Source organism: Grammomys surdaster, unplaced genomic scaffold (genome assembly GCF_004785775.1).
Source record: "Grammomys surdaster isolate TR1022 unplaced genomic scaffold, NIH_TR_1.0 325, whole genome shotgun sequence".
In the NCBI taxonomy this organism is placed as follows: Eukaryota; Metazoa; Chordata; class Mammalia; order Rodentia; family Muridae; genus Grammomys; species Grammomys surdaster.
The window spans coordinates 2,022,610-2,040,123 of NW_021604744.1; the positions used below are offsets into that span (position 1 = coordinate 2,022,610).

The following is a 17,514-nucleotide window of genomic DNA, read 5'->3' on the forward strand; positions in this document are numbered from 1 at the left end:
CCTGATGCTGACTGCTGAAGCCTTGATGATTGATGATTGATTGATGATTGATGATTGATGTGTGTGGCCATAATGAAGGCAATTCTTGACCAAAGCGTTAGATGTATAGATCATCTGGGTCTTGTATGAGAAATACAACTTTATCTGGTTACATCCATTCGTAAAGTTGTTCTTCACATCAGATGGGCATTGGTATAGCCTGCACCACTCTGCTGTGTATCACTTGAAAGAAACCACAGGGGCTGGATCACAACTCTTGGTGGCAAAGTGTTTAGTGCAGCCATGTAACAGTGACTGATGAAGCAATGTCCTGAAGACTAAGCCTTCTAGAACTGCACTAATGTTCTGAAACCTGGGGCTAAAACACATTTAGCAGTGTTTGTGTTCTCTGTGGCACTTTCCTCAAATCTTGGCAACCTGTTACAGTCCTGCGTGGAGTTTTTTCTTCCTACATGAAGTTTATTATGTAGTCAGTACTTGACACCTTTCAGAGTTTCGTTTCAGTGTATTGAATCTCTTGGATTCAGTGATCTCTTCCTGGTGCAAAATTCTTTAAGGCCAACAGCACATTGAATATTAGAAAATATTTTTCATATTTCGTTCCATGGTTTTAATGGTCTGCTTTACACCGAAGAATGTGGAATGACTGCAATTACTTGAAACTTTCTTTTATTTACTATGCTAAGCCAAGCAGCTCTTACAAAGCACTTATGTAAGATAAAGACTAAAACTGAGGAATGAGAAACTAGGTACATTTACTGAGATTTCTTTTCAAGAAAATAAGTATTAAAGACAAAGAAGTGAGACACGTTTGACCATTTGGAGGTACTAGCCACCGTCCGATGTTGCTTCTACAACATGTACACATAGTTAGATATTTAAGTGCACAGAATAGGTATTTTAATTAGTCTACTAGCTACAATCATGTGTTGCTTTTATTAGTGGTGTGCTTCTCTCTGTGTCCTAACGAGCAGGCGCAGTAATCCACTCACTGGTCTCAGCCTGGTATCTGGGAGTCACACTAATACCCCATTTCTTTTTATCACAGATTGATTAATTTTGGTATTATGCTTACTTTAATGTGTACATATCAATCTTGTTTTCAACCCAATAATTAACACCTTTAAGTTTCTTCTGATATTTAGGAATAATTTACTATGGCATCATCTGGCTCTGATCTAGTCCTTCCTCTAAGTACTCTTAATAACACCATCACAGTGATCCTTACTTAAGGACTAAAGTATGAGACATTCATGACTAGGAAGGCAAAACTAACTCAAGGTTATTGAATGGCAAGATATGTCTAACGGTACAATAATGGTACTCATATCTCGGATGCAACCATTAACTGTCTCTAATAAGATTTAAGACTTGGGCCGGGCGGTGGTGGCGCACGCCTTTAATCCCAGCACTTGGGAGGCAGAGGCAGGCGGATTTCTGAGTTCGAGGCCAGCCTGGTCTACAGAGTGAGTTCCAGGACAGCCAGGGCTACACAGAGAAACCCTGTCTCAAAAAACCAAAAAATAAGACTCACTCAATAGACAAAAGATAAGGGGCTGGTGAAATAGCTCAGTGGTTAAGAGCACTGACTGCTCTTCCAGGGGTCATGAGTTCAAATCCCAGCAACCACATGGTGGCTCACAACCATCCATAATGAGATCTGATGCCTTCTAAGGGGGTGTCTGAAGACAGCTACAGTATGCTTACATATAATAAATGAATAAAAACTTTTGAAAAAAATAGATGAAAGATAATGCCATAAGCATTCCTGGGCAGGGGCCAACTGAATTTAGAATATGCATGTTCTGTTAGTAAAAGTTCTTGCTTCTCTTCAATGTTCCTTCTGTGTTATCTATCCCTAACATTTTAACTAGAGCATGACAGGAGAAATTTTTTGCTCATCATCATCATCATCATCATCATCATAATCCTAGTCATGTGAGATTTAGATTTTTTTTACCCTGGACTTATAATCAGTGGAAAATGAGAGCATCAAGCCCATTTAGTTAAGTGTGTGTGTGGGTGTGTTTATATATTTTTTTCAGTTATTAGTGATTTGATTGACTTTTTAGAACATAAGAATAGATTTAATCTAAGAGTACACTAATATTCTCATAAGAAAGATATCATTTTCTAAAAATGCATGAAATCTGAAACAAACTGCTTCACAGTAAATACCGCTTAGTCACATCTCGTCCCAGTTCTCCCAGAGAGTACGATGAACTCCACTTACAATGAACTTAAACAGCAGGTTTTGTTTATTCTGGGCTAGTGATTGAAAAAGCACAAAGGGGAGCTCCATGCCTGCTACTCACTTTGTGATTAACTGTGGTCACGTCCCCAGTGAAAGAAAGGCTTTCTTGTGCCATCCGATTTTAGAACTGTTGAAAATAGCAGCAATGAATGAAAGGTGAGGTAGATGCCCAGTCTAGCCATGTGAAGGCCTCAGGTGTCACAGCATCCCCATGGTACTTTAGTGCTTCCTGATCAATTAATTTTGCTGGCAATAACATATCTAAGATTTTCCAGATTATGAGGTACACAGACATTAGTTTAAGAAATTGCAGGCAGGGGCTGGAGAGATGGCTCAGTGGTTAAGACTGCTTTTCCAGAGGTCCTGAGTTAAACTCCTGGCAACCACATGGTGGCTCACAACCATGTGTAATGGGATCTGATGCCCTCTTCTGGTGTGTCTGAAGAGAGCAATGGTGTACTCATATACATAAAATAAATAAATAAATAAATAAATCTTAAAAAAAAAAAAAGAAAGAGGAAATTGCAGGCAGAATACCATGGAACTCATCACAAGCACTGGGACAAAGAGTTTTGATTTACATCACGATGTAACAAACATGCTTCCTAAGAAAAAGAATCTTAAATCCTCTAGCCTCAGTCTCTTTATCAGCAAAATGAAGATAAAAATAAAAGTTAGCAGAGGATTATTTTGTTAAATCCCTCAATTGTCCAGGCACCCCACATCTGTAGAAAAGCTGAAGCCTGCAGTAGGCCTGGACTAAGTGGCCTTGTCCATTTCTTTCATGCTTTCCAATTTAATGGAGTACGGAGTTGTAATGTATTTCCTTATAACATTCATAATTTTTTTTGGTTTCTGTTGTAATGGCTTCCTGTTTGTGCAACCCCCTTTTATTGTGTGTGTGTGTGTGTGTGTGTGTGTGTGTGTGTGTGTGTGTAGCCCTGGCTGTCCTAGAACTTGATCTGTAGACCAGGTTGGCCTTGAACTCACAGAGTTGTGTCTATCTCTATCTCCTGAGTGTTGGGATTAAAGGACTGAACCACCATTGCCTGCCCCGCCCTGTTGGCTTCCTACTCTTTTAACTTGGGTTCTTTTTCCTTTGGTTAGTTGAGCCTAAGGGTCTGTCAATCTTGTTTGTCTTCTCAGAGACCCAGCTGATTCTCTGTTGTTTTCTTGGTTTCCACTTCACTAATCTTCCCTTTGATTTTTATTATTTCTTGCTATTAATTGGATTTGGATTTTATCTGTTCTTGTTCTTTAAATTTCTTAATAGCACCATTAAGTTATGTACTTTTGTTCTGTTTTTCTAATGGAGGAACTTCAAGCTATACATTTCCCTAATAGACATCAGAGGAAGGCATGTGTGTGTTTGTGTGTGTGTGCTATCTTCATTTTCATTTAGTTCCAGCAAAGTTTTTCTTCCTTGATTCCTTCTTTAACCCATTCACCAGTTGGTAACGAGCTTTCAAATTTCCATTAGTTTGTATATTTACTAAATATTTATTTGTTAGCAATTTTAATTACATTATGGTCAGATTGGATATATGAATTTGTTTTAGTCCTCCTGAATTTGTAAAGATTTGTTTTATGTGTCAACAAGATGCTTCTGTATATTACTGAGTACAGTGTGTGTGTGTATGTGTGTGTATGTATATATACACATACATATATTGGTGTTTAAGTAGACTATTCTGCACATATGTAGATAAATCCATATGATATATAGCATCTTATAATTCTGATGTTTCTCTGAGTTCCCCTCCCCCCAAATTCCCGCAGATGACCAGACTATTGGTAGAGTATTGAAACCATCTACTGTTACTGGGTTGATGTTAATTTGTGTCCTTAGCTCCAGCAGTATGTTTTTATTTTATTTTATAAAACTGTGTACAGGAGTTTGGTGCATATATGTTTAGGATAGTAGTTATCTTCTTGGTTAACTGGTTCCTTGGTTAGAATTAAATGCTCTTTATCTCGTTCAATTAATTTTAGTTTGAAGGCTACTTTGTCAGATATTAGGAAGGTGGTAGCTGTTTGCTTCCTCATCCAGTCTGACTGGAGCATGTTTGGCCAGCCTTTCTACAATCTTTCTACAATCTCTTGGGTATGCTCATTCTTTTCTTCAGTTCAAAATAGTTCTTTCTGTATTTTCTTTAAGTTTTGATTGTTGGACATAAAAATTTAACACTATTTATATAATGGAAAGTTTTATTTTTCCTTCAACTAAGGCAAATAGTTTTGCTGAGTCTATTAGTCTAGATTGGTTGTCATGGTTTTTAACACATGGATTGCATTGCTACAGACTCTTCTGGCTTTCGATTTTCTAGTGAGAAATCTTCTCCCTTGTCTATGCTTCTAATTCAAAGGTTGGTTTTTTCCACATTATCCCATATTTTTTGTATGTTCTTGCCATGTGGATTTTAAATTTTTATTTATTTTAGACAAGTGTGTGTGTGTGTGTGTGTGTGTGTGTGTGTGTAGCCCTAGCTATTCTGGAACTATCTCTGTAGCCCATGCTGGCCTCTGCCTCACAAGTACTGGGGTTAAAAAGGTGTTCCACCACTTCTTGTCAGATATTTTACGTTTTTCATATTCTTATTTTTGCTATATCCTCTCCTTTATCTTCATGTCCTGATAATCTTTTGCTTAATTCATTCTACTTGTAATGCTCTCCAATTGAGTCCTCTAATTGGGTTACTGAGTTTTTCAATTTCACTTTCATTTCAGCTCAAGTCTTTTTCAATGTTTCTTTTATCAAATTCCATTTTCAAATACTGGATCATCTTTTTGTCATTTTCATCATCTTTATGTTTATATTTCCTTGGGCATTACTCATGCATCTCCTTAAAATTCCTTAAGTTCCTTGATGAAGTTTATAATGTTTCTTTTAAATTGTGTGTCCAGAGTTCATCTGGGTAATTTTCATTGGCAAACATTTCTACAGCACTGGTAGATTTTTGAAGGAAAATAGAACCTTGATCTTTCATATTTTTTGTATTTTTGAGATGAGATCTGGGCATGTGGACTTCTTTTGTTAATTCTGTGTCTGACATGGACAGAGCACGTTGGGTCCTAAAAGAGGATGTATAGGTTGAGTTGGCCTAGAGCTTGGATATAATTTAGGTGGAATGAAGTCAGGTGGAATCAAGGGACTGCACTGGTGTGCATGATGTGTGTCCTCATCCAAGCCTGGAGTTTAAAAGGTACGTATGGGGTTAGGGAATGGTTTGTGGATCAAGCAGACTCACCTGGCTGGAGAAAAATGTGCAGGACTCGGCTGGGTGACGAGGTTGAATGTGGTGTGTGAAGAAGCCACTAGGTTGGGAGCAGTCAGTCTGCTTTCTTATATAATTCAGGGCTACCTGCCCAGCGTTAGCACTACCTGCCATAGGCTGGGCCTGCCCACATCCACTGTTAATAAGAAAGTGGTCTACATATTTGACTATAAGCAATCTGGGTAGAAGCATTTTCTCATTTGAATTTCCTCTTCCCAGATAACTCTATTTTGTGTCAAGTTCACAAAACTAGCCAGTATAACTGCATAGAAGAAAACTCCAGTGAACGAACTCCATAAATTGCACAGAAATCCTTCTCAATCCTTAGCCCTACCCTATAGGATCACAGGGTGAAATCCAAGGATCTCGCTGAGACCAGCTTACCAGAACTTGATGGTAAGACTATTGCTGAAGACAACACATGGTTTGGAAATAAAATATAGGGTTAGAAGCCTCTCCCATGCTAGCTTTTATAGTTCCAGATGGAGAACTATCATCATCAGACCTACTGAGTTGTGGACCCCGTATTCTACAGTTCTAGCATGCCAGTCAAGATATGCCAACTTGTATTACAGTGGCATACTGTTATAAAATAACCATTTTTTTTTGGTTGGATTGAGGCCTGTCCCTTAGGAGGAATAGTATTATAAAACTGGGCAGTGTCCTTGGCCTGGGAGGTCATGGGGTCTAATGGAGAAGCTATTATTTTGTTTTGGCTTTGGAGGTGTATATGAAATGAACATGATATGCCTATCAAATAGACTAATCATGCTGCTAGCTGTTAGAAGAGTTTCTTTGTGCAGTGTGCAGCAGTCACTACAGAATCAAATCCCCAAGAATAAATGTGAGCCAGTTTAAATGGGTCATCTTATTATTAAAATATGCACTTTTAATTATGCACTTTTCCCAGACTTGGGGAAACCAGAGGGTAAGCATATCTGGAGTGCGATGCATAAGCCTCCCCTGGGAAAATCACCTTCAGGATCATGGTATCTCCCCATTAGACAAGTATGAAATGTGTAATCTAGCTCATCCATTTAAGGCCCAGGGAGAAGAAAATCATTGAAGGGGAGAAAGGAAAGGAATGGAATCATGTGGAAACCATCTTCTGACCATTGCACAGCTGCTGAGTCAGGAGCTCTCGTTCACGGTGATCTCCTGCATAGTCCTGGGTATTTTGCTATAGAAAGGAGAAACTCTGCCCCTCCTGAGAATTTATGAGCAGTTAATGGCTGGGGGCAGGGGACAGCTCATGAGACCCCCACCCTTCTCTGAAGATCTATAGGCAACTAATGGTTCCTAGGAGAGGGGGAAACATTTTCTTCAGTGATATAGCCACTGGTAAATTGCCCATGTGTCTTTAAATAACCCAGGCCCTGGATAAGAGTCCTAATTAAGCTCCATGATTCACAAGAAAAAGACATGAAAATAGAAAGAGTTCTAGTTAGAAAGACAGAGACGATCACACAGGAGTGGGAAGAGATTAACTGGAGTGAATATGAACAAAATATTTGCATATCTATGTGAAACTCTCACAATGAAACCCACTATTGAGTATAATTAACATATGCTAATGAGAAACTTTAAAAATGTACTGTTTCCATATAGCAGGCATCATAGTTTCAAAGAAGTTAGCTTTATGTGAATTTGACTGGTCTATGTATTATTTGTATACAAAGCCCTGAGTAGTATTCAAAAGGTGTGGGCCTTCCATTATACTTGAAGTGTTAACCTTATTTTTATCTGCTATAAAACAACCATTTGCATAAATCATTTTTAAAGGAAACATATGACTGTAATAAGACTACAAACTCTTAGAGTTAGCCAACCTGGGGTCAAACCCATTTGTCTTGTTCTTTCTCTAATTTGGGAGAAAATTAACCAAGTTTATTTCCTCTTCAAAAGGAAAAGCATATCCTTCTTAACTCGATATTGTGAAGACTGGATGAATAAAGGGACAAGTCACAGTAAACATCCTCTTGCCTGTGTGACCCTAACATCTTCTGTCAAGTGCTAGAAGGGACTGCAATCATCCATTGTGACTTGGGCAGAAAAAAATACTGATCCTTTGTAACGACTCAAGCTATGCAAGTTTCCCTTCACAAGCATTATATCCTTACTACACACAATCCTGTAATTCCCGCCTTCCTTCTTCCTGAACACCTATTATGTGCATGTGCTAGGCTCTAAATATGCAGCAGGAAACACAGTACTGCATCGATGGGGCTAACATTCTACAGGCAAACGTTATAACCTTTTCATGTGTGTACAATCAGGTTGGTAAAAGTTCGTTAAAGATGAAGAGTCAGACAGTAGTGGCACACATCTTTAGTCTCAGCACTTGGGAGGCAGAGGGAGAGAGGGAAAGAGGAAGAGAGGCAGAGAGGGGCAGAGAGGGGCAGAGAGGAGCAGAGAGGGGCAGAGGCAGATCTCTGTGAGTTCAAGGCTAGTTCCAGGAGAGCCCCAATTTAGGACTAAGATTTGAATCTGGAACCTTGTACATTTGAGACAAGTGTTTTCTCACTGTCTACATGCCTGGCCTCATTTTTACTTTTAATTTACCTTATTATTTTATGTGTATGGGTGTTTTGTCTGCTACAAAACAAATCCAAACCAAAAAAACAAAGTTAAGAGAAAGAATAAGTAGGTGAGACAGGATCTGCTAATTCCCATGAAGGATTAGGAAGCCCTCACTAACAAGATACCATCTGGACAAAGATCAGAATCAAGAGGAAGCTGTGCATACAGGAATCCAGGGAAGGAGAATTCTAGTTTTGCGCACTACACGTTGAGGACTTACCTGATGTTCTTGTGGACAGGAAGATACCAAGGTACGAGGTGCAGAGAATGAGTCCAGGCAACAAAGAGACCCATAAAGCCAATTACACTGGGTCTTGTAGGTCATGGAGAGGATTACTCTTGATATTACGTGGAGGCAGAGAAGCTACTGCCAATGGAGAACAGTTCTCAAATCAGTCACATCGAAGTCAACCAGTTTGGCTTGGTTTTTTTGTTGTTGTTTGTTAATGGATGAAAACAAAAACTCCCAGCTTTATAGCTAAAAGTCAGGAATGCAGACACCAACAGTGAACATAAAGGACTGAAGCTGGGGGCTGGAGAGATGGCTCAGTGATTAAGAGCACTGACTGCTCTTCCAAAGGTCCTGAGTTCAATTCCCAGCAACTACATGGTGGCTCACAACCATCTGTAATGGGATCTGATGCCCTCTTGTGGTGTGTCTGAAGACAGCTATAATTGTACTCATATACATAAAATAAATAAATATTTAGCCGGGCGGTGGTGGCATATGCCTTTAATCCCAGCCCTTGGGAGGCAGAGACAGGCAGATTTCTGAGTTCGAGGCCACCCTGGTCTACCGAGTGAGTTCCAGGACAGCCAGGGCTACACAGAGAAACCCTGTCTCGAAAAACCAAAAAAAAAAAAAAAAAAAGAAGACTGAAGCTATCACATACAACCAAGTGAGTACAGGAAAATAACGTGAAGAAAATACAAAGTTATTCAATTTATAGAATCTTTCTTGAAACTGCAAACTTCTAGCAATGGAAAACAGATGGCTGGCTACCACAGGTAGTGACATGAGCCGTAGATGCAGGGCTGACTGTGAAAGGAAGATCTGGAGAAGCCTTGTGTGACGTGTTCCACTGACTGACTGGTCTGTGTCCACATCAGTACTCCAGAGATTTGGAAGGCTTTATCACCATGGCAAACTGGGTGAAGACACAGAAGTCTCTGTGTATCTGTTTCTGACAGTGAGGATGATGAATCCAGGGCTTTATGCATGCTAGGCAAGTGCTTTTCCACTCACATGCCCAGCCTTTCTTATACTGAATGCAATGTCTCCAAAATTCTAAGCTCAATTTACAGTCAGTTCAAGTAAGACACCGAAGATAGCTCAAAATGTTCTGTAGTCAGCTCAAGGCAAACCCTGAAAGACAACAAAACCAGATGCTAACTGTTCCTGTTGCTGTGTCATTTAAACCCTGCTTGATTAAAGCTCACCAAAGTACTCCTCGAACAGGAACACACTGACGACATGTGACAAACAGGGATGGAGCAAGAACACTGCCAACAAGATTTTAAATCAAAATCATATATGCCTAAATTCAGAAATGTTGAAGCAATTAAACGCTCACAAAAAATGCTTTCCTGCAGATAACACTCAAGAATTCCACTTAAAATATTTCACAATTTATGCAATAAGCCTTCAGTCTTCTGCCTCCATGGCAAATGTAACAACTTGAGGACACAGACTTCCTTAGCCAAGAGTTATTTCCATTAGAAAGGGGTGGGGGGGCAGGGGGGCAGTGTTTGTTTTTGGAATGGCAGTCCAGGCAGAGGTCATTCTCATGTTCATGCTGTTAAGACACTGGGTGTTAAAACATTCAATTGACCCTTCGCAGATGATGTCATAGCTTGTTTAGGTTCTACCTTGTTTCATTAATTACAATTTCCAAGTAAGTAAATGAAGTTATTTTGTTAGCTAAACAGTAAAGCAGGCTTCAAATATATTTAAAGGCAAGCAAGATGGTACAGGTTTGTGATGCTAGCACTAGAGAAGGCAGCAGGGTAACAAGGTCAAGGCCAGTCTGGGCTACCCGGCAAGATTCTTAAAAACCACTGCCACCAACAACAAAAGGTCAAAATAAGCCAGGTATGGTGGTGTACTCCTTTAATCTCAGCATTCAGGAGGTAAAGGCACACCGATCTCTTGAGATCAAGGCCAGCCTGATCTACAGACAGTCCCTGATGTAAATATTTTTCTTTTAAAGGCCCAAACAAAATACAAGAAGTCTCAGGAAAGCAGACACGATTCATTCCATTAGCTGTCTCTTCTTCTACTGGAAGAAAAGTGCTGCTTTGATATGCAGTGTAGAGCCTCTTCTCAAGCCAGCTCTACTTTGCTCATACCCAAAGAAAATTCTAGACTCACATTTAGCCTACAAATAAATCAGACACAATTCCCCAACACCATTCCCATCCCCTAGCAGTGCAGACACTAAATCGTCATTTCTTATAGTCAGAGCTTCCTGTCAGTGCAGTGGAACATCCAGTCAGTCACAAACTGACATTCCTACTCTCCTCACTTAGAACGTTTCGGAGGCTATTCATTCACTGCAAAGGGGAACTACACCTGACAAACGAACAATGAGAAATTCACTTGGAAAGGTTTTTACTTTTTAAGGCAGTACTCAAGCACAGGCATAGATTTTCTGTTCTAAAAAAAGATGTAATCAAAGACTCTATTCTTACCTTTTAGCCCCAGCATACTTAATCCAAGAGCTCACCGCAGATCAGACAGATAGCTTCAGTGGGGAAAAATATTTGCTACTAAGTTACATCCCCAGACCACATGGTAGGAGGAGAGAACAAACTTCTGCAATAGATTGTCCTCTGACTTCCACACTGGTACAATACAATATAAACTGGGGGGGGGGGGGAAGGGGGGAGGAGAGAGGTGGAGGGGGGGAGAAGTTTTAAAAAGTATGAAAGAAAGACAAAATATAACATTGTTAAAAATATTTATTTTGATAGTCTATCATAAGTCAGTACAGACTCCACTCTGTCACAGATGTGTTGAAATGACGTTTCCTTTCTTATCCAGCCGGAGCGCACACCTTCCATGTTGGACTGCATCCAAATCCAGATGTCCAAACAGTCCTTTATCCCCAAAGTAAGCTAAACATTTATGAAGAGAAAACACAAATTAATATGGAAACAAAAACGTTCTACACACAGCTGAAGAACCAGGTTTTACACATTCATGCTTGTTTTTCTATTGCACTCATTTACTAGGACAAGAACCCATTAGCAGACAAATTAAAAATAACAAAACAAAATCAAACATATAGAAATATAGTTTTTACTTTTGATCGTGGCTACCTTTAGAAAAGAAAAATTTCAGTTCATATATAAAATGAAGTCGGGGGCTGGGGAGATGGCTCAGTGGTTAAGAGCTCTGACTCCTCTTCCAGAGGTCCTGAGTTCAATTCCCAGCAACCACATGGTGACTCACGACCATCTGTAATGGGATCTGATGTCCTCTTCTGGTGTGTCTGAAGAGAGTGGCAGTGTATTCATATAAATAAACAAACAAACAAACAAATAAATAAATCTTAAAAAAATGAAGTCAATCAAAAGATAAACAATTATTTTCATTAACATAAAGTGCCAATAACACAACAAACATTCTTTTACTGAGTACTCTGAGTGAGACTGTGGAAAGCCCATACTGCAGTTACCATTCCTGCTTCTAACTACCACACATCTGACAGGGAAATGGCTACACAAGAGTGGCTCTGACATAAGGGCTACCCTGGCCCACCCACATCCCTAGGAGCAATCAGCCATTATTTCCATTTCTGCTAACTCCCACCCAGAATCTTTAGCTCACAAAGGGGGACAAATCACCATAGCATCTGTTAAAGGGAGAAACACTAGGATCCAAGAAAGAAAAGAGACGTGTTTCATGTCTAAATCTTACTGATTAAAACTGTGACTTCATGACAATGAGGCTCTGTAGTTTATTTTTAAGGGCCATCCAGGCCTTTCTATGCTTAGAAAATACAACACATACCTGCATCAAATATTAACGGCCTCCCATTGAGTCCAAGTATTTTTACATACAGCTAAGATATGAAAGCAATCTCTTCAGTTATTAAGATTTCTTTCTCAATGGAGTAGACACCCAAAATAGAGAAAAAAGACAATCTTCCTTGGTCTAAAACAGATATGATGATACTCATCTTACTTACGGCTTAGCTGGGTGTGATGAATTAAGACTATAAGTCAGCACTCAGAAGGAAGAGGCAGGAGGATCAAGAATTCAAAGCCTAGCCAGGTAGTGGTGGTATAAGCCTTTAGGCCCAGTGCTTGGGCATAGGCAGGTAGAGATCTCTGGGTTCAAGGTCAGTGTGGTCTATGTAGTGACTTTAAAGACAGCCAGGGCTATATATAAAGAGAGACCCTGTCTCCAAAAACCAAAACTCAAAAAGTTTTCAAAAAAAGTTTTCAAGTTACCTGACAAGTGCTGTTTACCATTTACATAAAATAGTTATTTAATTCTCATGCCAGCCTAATTTAAGAGGTATTATATTCAATTTATAAAAGAAGAACTACAACTTTAAAAGTTTAATGACCTCTTGAGGAAACATACTTGACACTTTGCAGTATTTGGAAAATATTCCCAGACTGCTTCAGTACTGACTATGGTAATGAGTCTTAAATAAGTTTTTCTCTAAAGAGATAACTGGCTTGCAATCACTAAGCCAATCGGAAGCAAACGACCTCACCCCCACTTCACAGAAAAGGAAATTCATAGTTTAAGGAACAATGGCTAACCAATGGGGAGCTGTGAAGGCAAGCTTAAGAACGTGCTGCATGAGGGGTATCCTATAGTCGAGCACTTGGGGGGTTGAGTTCCGGGCCAGTCTGGTCTATAGAGTGAATTCAAGGCCAGCTCGGGACACACACGACTTTGCCTCATGTCTCCTTCTTCCCCTCCAAAACTAAAACCAACCAGGAAAAGAATCTGTATCATAACAGACCAAAGGAAAGAATCAAATGAGGAAATAAAAGAGTGAAGGCCATATCTGAGGAATTCTTACAGGAGAAACTACCTGCACACTGGGCAAGACTATATAGAGGCTTTGGACATCTACCACCTATCAACTATGTGTCCTGCTCTGGAGGTACTGAAGTGACAACTACAGACGATATGTACACAACACCTAAAGAAACTGGCTCATTGTACGCATCTATGAGTAATATTACTGCAAACTGCCCATGTCTAATTTGAACAAAGAAGGGTTTGTTGGGGGTCAGGCTCTGGCCTGACATGCACAAGGCCTTGAGTTCATTCCCCCAGCACTCTGAAAAAAGAAAAATTGAAATTGAAATTTGAAGTACTTCTAGTGTAAGCACTTCTGGCAAGGAATACCCAATCTGTATTTTCTGTATGTATCTGAAATACAGCTGAAATCCCACAGCATCACTGCAGTGTCCACGGTTGTCATAGCGACAGGAGTGACAGTCCTTCAGGACCACACCCACCTGTTGAGACTCTGGCTTTACCATAATATTTACAGCATTTACATACATGTATATATACAGTCTTCACAAGTTCCTGCATTTGCAAAGTTGAATGTGCTCAAAAGCTTAAATACTGAAGACCTATCTATGAACCAGCCTATAAAATACTGGAAGCAGATAGAACCTTTACGAGAAGTCGTCTTATAGGAAGTTGTTGGATCATGGAGGCATGCCCTTTAATGGGGTACTGAGACTCCAACCTATCATCTCCCAGCTTCCCCATCTCCAGGAGATGAAAGACACCCTCTCACTCCTACTACTGTTATGGACTGTGCTACCGGATCAAAGTATCAGGGTCAAGCAACCATCGCATAATGTCTCCTAAACTGTGAGCCAAAATAAACCTTTCTTCTTTATAAACTGACTAACTTGTCGAAATAATAGAACAGTGACTAATAATAAATATATACAAAGATATACATACATTAATATACAGACTGTAAAGTTTCAAACAGCTTATATGTATTCACGTACTTTGACTTACTAATCTCCTAAGAACTTATCATACAATCAACAAAAGCTATATGCAGTAAAATGCTTGGGGAGCGGAAGAGATGGCTCAGCAGTTAAGAGCACTGGCTGCTCTTCCAGAGGACCAGAATTCAATTCCCTGCACCCATACAGAAGTTCACAACTATCTGTCTGTAATTTAAGTTCCAGAGGATCTGACACCCTCTTCTGGCTTCCATAGTCACCACACACACAGTGCACAGACATACATATAAGCAAAATACTAATACACATAATAACAATAATTTGTAAAGCTTTAACTGTTACATTGTTACGAAAAATACTGAAACCCCCAAGTAACTGACAAGTAAAAAATATAGGGATATCAATTCTAATTTTAGATGAAAAGACCAAAATTCTATGTATTGCTGTTGGAATTTGATACACAAGTTTACCGTAGTGGGATAAGGAGATAAATTAGTCCTTTTCTTTTTAAAATGTGTATCATTATGATTGTAACATAGTAAATAAAGATTCTTAAGGTGGAAGGAAGAAAGCAAAGCAGCTACACAGTAATTAATATGAACTAGACTAGACCACAATATTTCTTCCAACAACCCAACACTATAATGACTGGTCATCCACTTCCCAATGACTGAATACCAATTAATACGAGCATCTGGCTTCAAATGTTGATAATCAAGAGCATTACCTTAAAACTGATGGTTCAGGCATTCCAGGGTCTGCACCCCTTGTAAATCCTGAAGGGAAAAAATAAAAACTTTCAAATGAAACAATTACAAGTCCAGCAGACAAAATGTCTACAATCCAATCTGGGACAGTGTCTCAGCTGACTTGTGCTGCTGAAGGTTTCTAGTTTTCACCAGAATGTGGAGCAGCATCCACGATCATTCAGCAGAAAGGACAGTTGTTTCCACTGTGAAGTTAGCACATCATCCTAAAATAGCCTACTTTTATTCAGTCACTCCCCAGACTACTGCAAGTTCCAAACCACACTGGAAAACTATGAAAAGCTTAAAAAGGAAAGTGACACCTTTTCTGAAAGTATAATTGAGGATATCTTATTAAACTACTCTCTTTATAAAGCAAAAACTCAAGACAGAAATGGAGAGAAGATAATATACTCTAATTTTAAGTATAAAAAACCCTTTACTATTTAAATACAATGTAAACTCAGTTGATCACACACACACACACACACACACACACACCCCTTCCTGAATAAATGATTAAGATTAAGAATGTCAAGAACTGTGAAGGGCTGAGTATGACAGCCAGCACTTGGAATACCAAGTTTGATAAGAAAATGCCACACCACAACTGTGAGGATCTGAATTTTATCCTACTTTCAAGCAACAACTGCTGGTTTCTGACACTGGTAGAAGATAAAAGTCTGGGTCAGGCATACACACATGAAGAAGTGCTGGGAGGGCAGCCCTATCAGCACCCATCTTAAATACCCTGACTTGGATGCTAGGGCAAAAATCACTGCAATGACAAGCCCTAGGAAGGGAACCAATGAGCATTATTCAGTCCTCAGACCAAAAGATTCTGACAAGTAGCTAAAGCTTCTAGCTAAACAGAATCTCAATCTAGACCTTTTAGACATAGCTGTGCAAACCTGTAACCCATTAACCAGAAGTCCAGCCATGCTAGCCTCGGCTGCATTAACAGAAGTACAGCCATGCTAGCCTCAGCTGCATGAACAGAAGTACAGCCATGCTAGTCTCGGCTGCATGAAAGGGCCTCGGAAGTCTGGTGGTGGCGGAAGTAACGGCAGTGTATCCCTCAAAACAAGAAGAGTCTAGCACTCCTGTAATTCCAACTACACCAGAGACAGCAGAATTACAAGCTCAGCCAGACTCACCTACAGGCAGACTATGAAAACGAAGGCAGGCAGGCTGCAAGAACTGTGTGGACAACATGACACACAAAAGAAAAGCCAGCAATGGATGGTGGCACACGCCTTTAATCCCAGCACTTAGGTGGCAGATGCAGAAGGATTGCTGCAAAGGCCAGCCTGGTCTACCTAGTGATTCCAGGAGAGCCAGAGCTACATAGAGAGAAACAAGTAACAACAACAACAACAAAAAGGCAAGCTGTCACAATTATTTGTCTGATACCTATATAATGTCACTGAGATTTTTTTTTTCCTTTCAAAATAGAGAAAAGAGCTGGATGCGATGGTGCAGGCCTGTAATTCAAGCACTTGAAAGGCAGAGAAAGAGAATCAGGAGTTCAAGGCTAGCTTGAGCTACATGAGGCACTGTCTCAACAACAGTAGTACTTAAGAATACCAAGAAAAATACTTAAGTCCTATCAAAATATCCAGGTTATCACAGCTCACACACACCTCACAGGCACAACAGTCAAATTCCATATTAGAGCTCTGAGACCTGGGGCTAAAATCCTCTGCTGTTCCCCTTTTACCTTATGGGATGAATAAGGAAATTAAAAAAATTTAAAACTACTCAACCAGAACAGGATAAGGTCCAGCGTGTAGCCCTAGGTGAAAATATACGTCTGGACACTTGGGCAAGGAAAGTGCGATTTTATGGCTCAATTTCTTTCCCTGCAAAATGGGGTCAGTAACTTTTGAGAGGGAAAAAAAAATCACTGAAATCCTTCATTATACAAGAAAAGCTTAAGCATCCAACTACTGTAATAATCATGCTTTAAAAAGGCAGTGACATTTTAACCTGATTAGCGTCTTTCCACTTAGGCTAACCTACAAGAGGGGAAACGCTCTGAAAGTCAAATAGGGAATTAATCTTTCTTCTTCTTCCTGTTTTTGTTTTGCTTTTCGAGACAGGGTTTCTCTGTGTAGCCCTGGCTGTCCTGGAACTCACTCTGTAGACCAGGCTGGCCTGGAATTCAGAAATCCGCCTGCCTCTGCCTCCCAAGTGCTGGGATTAAAGGCGTGCGCCACCACTACCCGGCGGGATTAATCTTTCTTTAGGGGTCACATAAACCCAAAATCAATCTTGAAAGGTCTTTTATTTTGCAGATGTAAGTAAGGAATATAAGGGGTTGTGTGACTGGTTAAACACTACCCAAATAGCTAAAAGGACCTAGAAGATGAGTTCTTGAGTCCGGCCAGACAACCTCGGGAAACGTGGACAACACCGAGGCCCGGTTTATTTTCCCCGCCCCGAAAGACCAAAAAAGAGACTGAGACCCACCAACCCCTGCCCTGCGGCTCCTCCCAAGTTCTTCAACCACTGACCCAGGTAAATCACGAGAGGAATAAAGCCCCAACGGATGGCAAACTGGCCGCCCTTGAAGAGCTGCTGCAGCCTCTGTTTGGCTTCTTTGCTCAGCTTCACCATGTCGGCGACGGACCAGCGGAACGAGGAGGCTCCAGAACCACCACCGCGTCCGGACTCCGGAAGTGAGAGAGCTGCG

The 17,514-nt window shown here is 40.2% G+C and overlaps 1 protein-coding gene and 1 pseudogene across 1 annotated transcript; both read right to left on the minus strand.

Annotated features, from left to right (window-relative positions):
• Window positions 1–6,412: 6,412 nt before the first annotated feature.
• On the minus strand, window positions 6,413–6,541 carry LOC114630056 (annotated as a pseudogene).
• A 4,511-nt stretch (window positions 6,542–11,052) lies between these two features.
• LOC114630033 (mitochondrial import receptor subunit TOM7 homolog) lies at window positions 11,053–17,514 on the minus strand. The gene is made up of 3 exons (XM_028778119.1): window positions 17,336–17,514; window positions 14,801–14,849; window positions 11,053–11,226 (listed from the first exon to the last, which is right to left on the minus strand). Exons 1-3 carry the CDS (start codon window positions 17,436–17,438, stop codon window positions 11,211–11,213), a joined length of 168 nt encoding a protein of 55 aa, XP_028633952.1. The 5' UTR covers window positions 17,439–17,514; the 3' UTR covers window positions 11,053–11,210.

Excerpts from the sequence above, each read along its gene's own strand:
- LOC114630033 (XM_028778119.1), bottom strand. The coding sequence starts at position 17,438 with ATGGTGAAGCTGAGCAAAGAAGCCAAACAGAGGCTGCAGCAGCTCTTC. Across the intron at positions 14,850-17,335 it reads TCCTCTCGTGATTTACCTGG|GATTTACAAGGGGTGCAGAC; the intron begins GTCAGTGGTTGA and ends TTTTCCCTTCAG.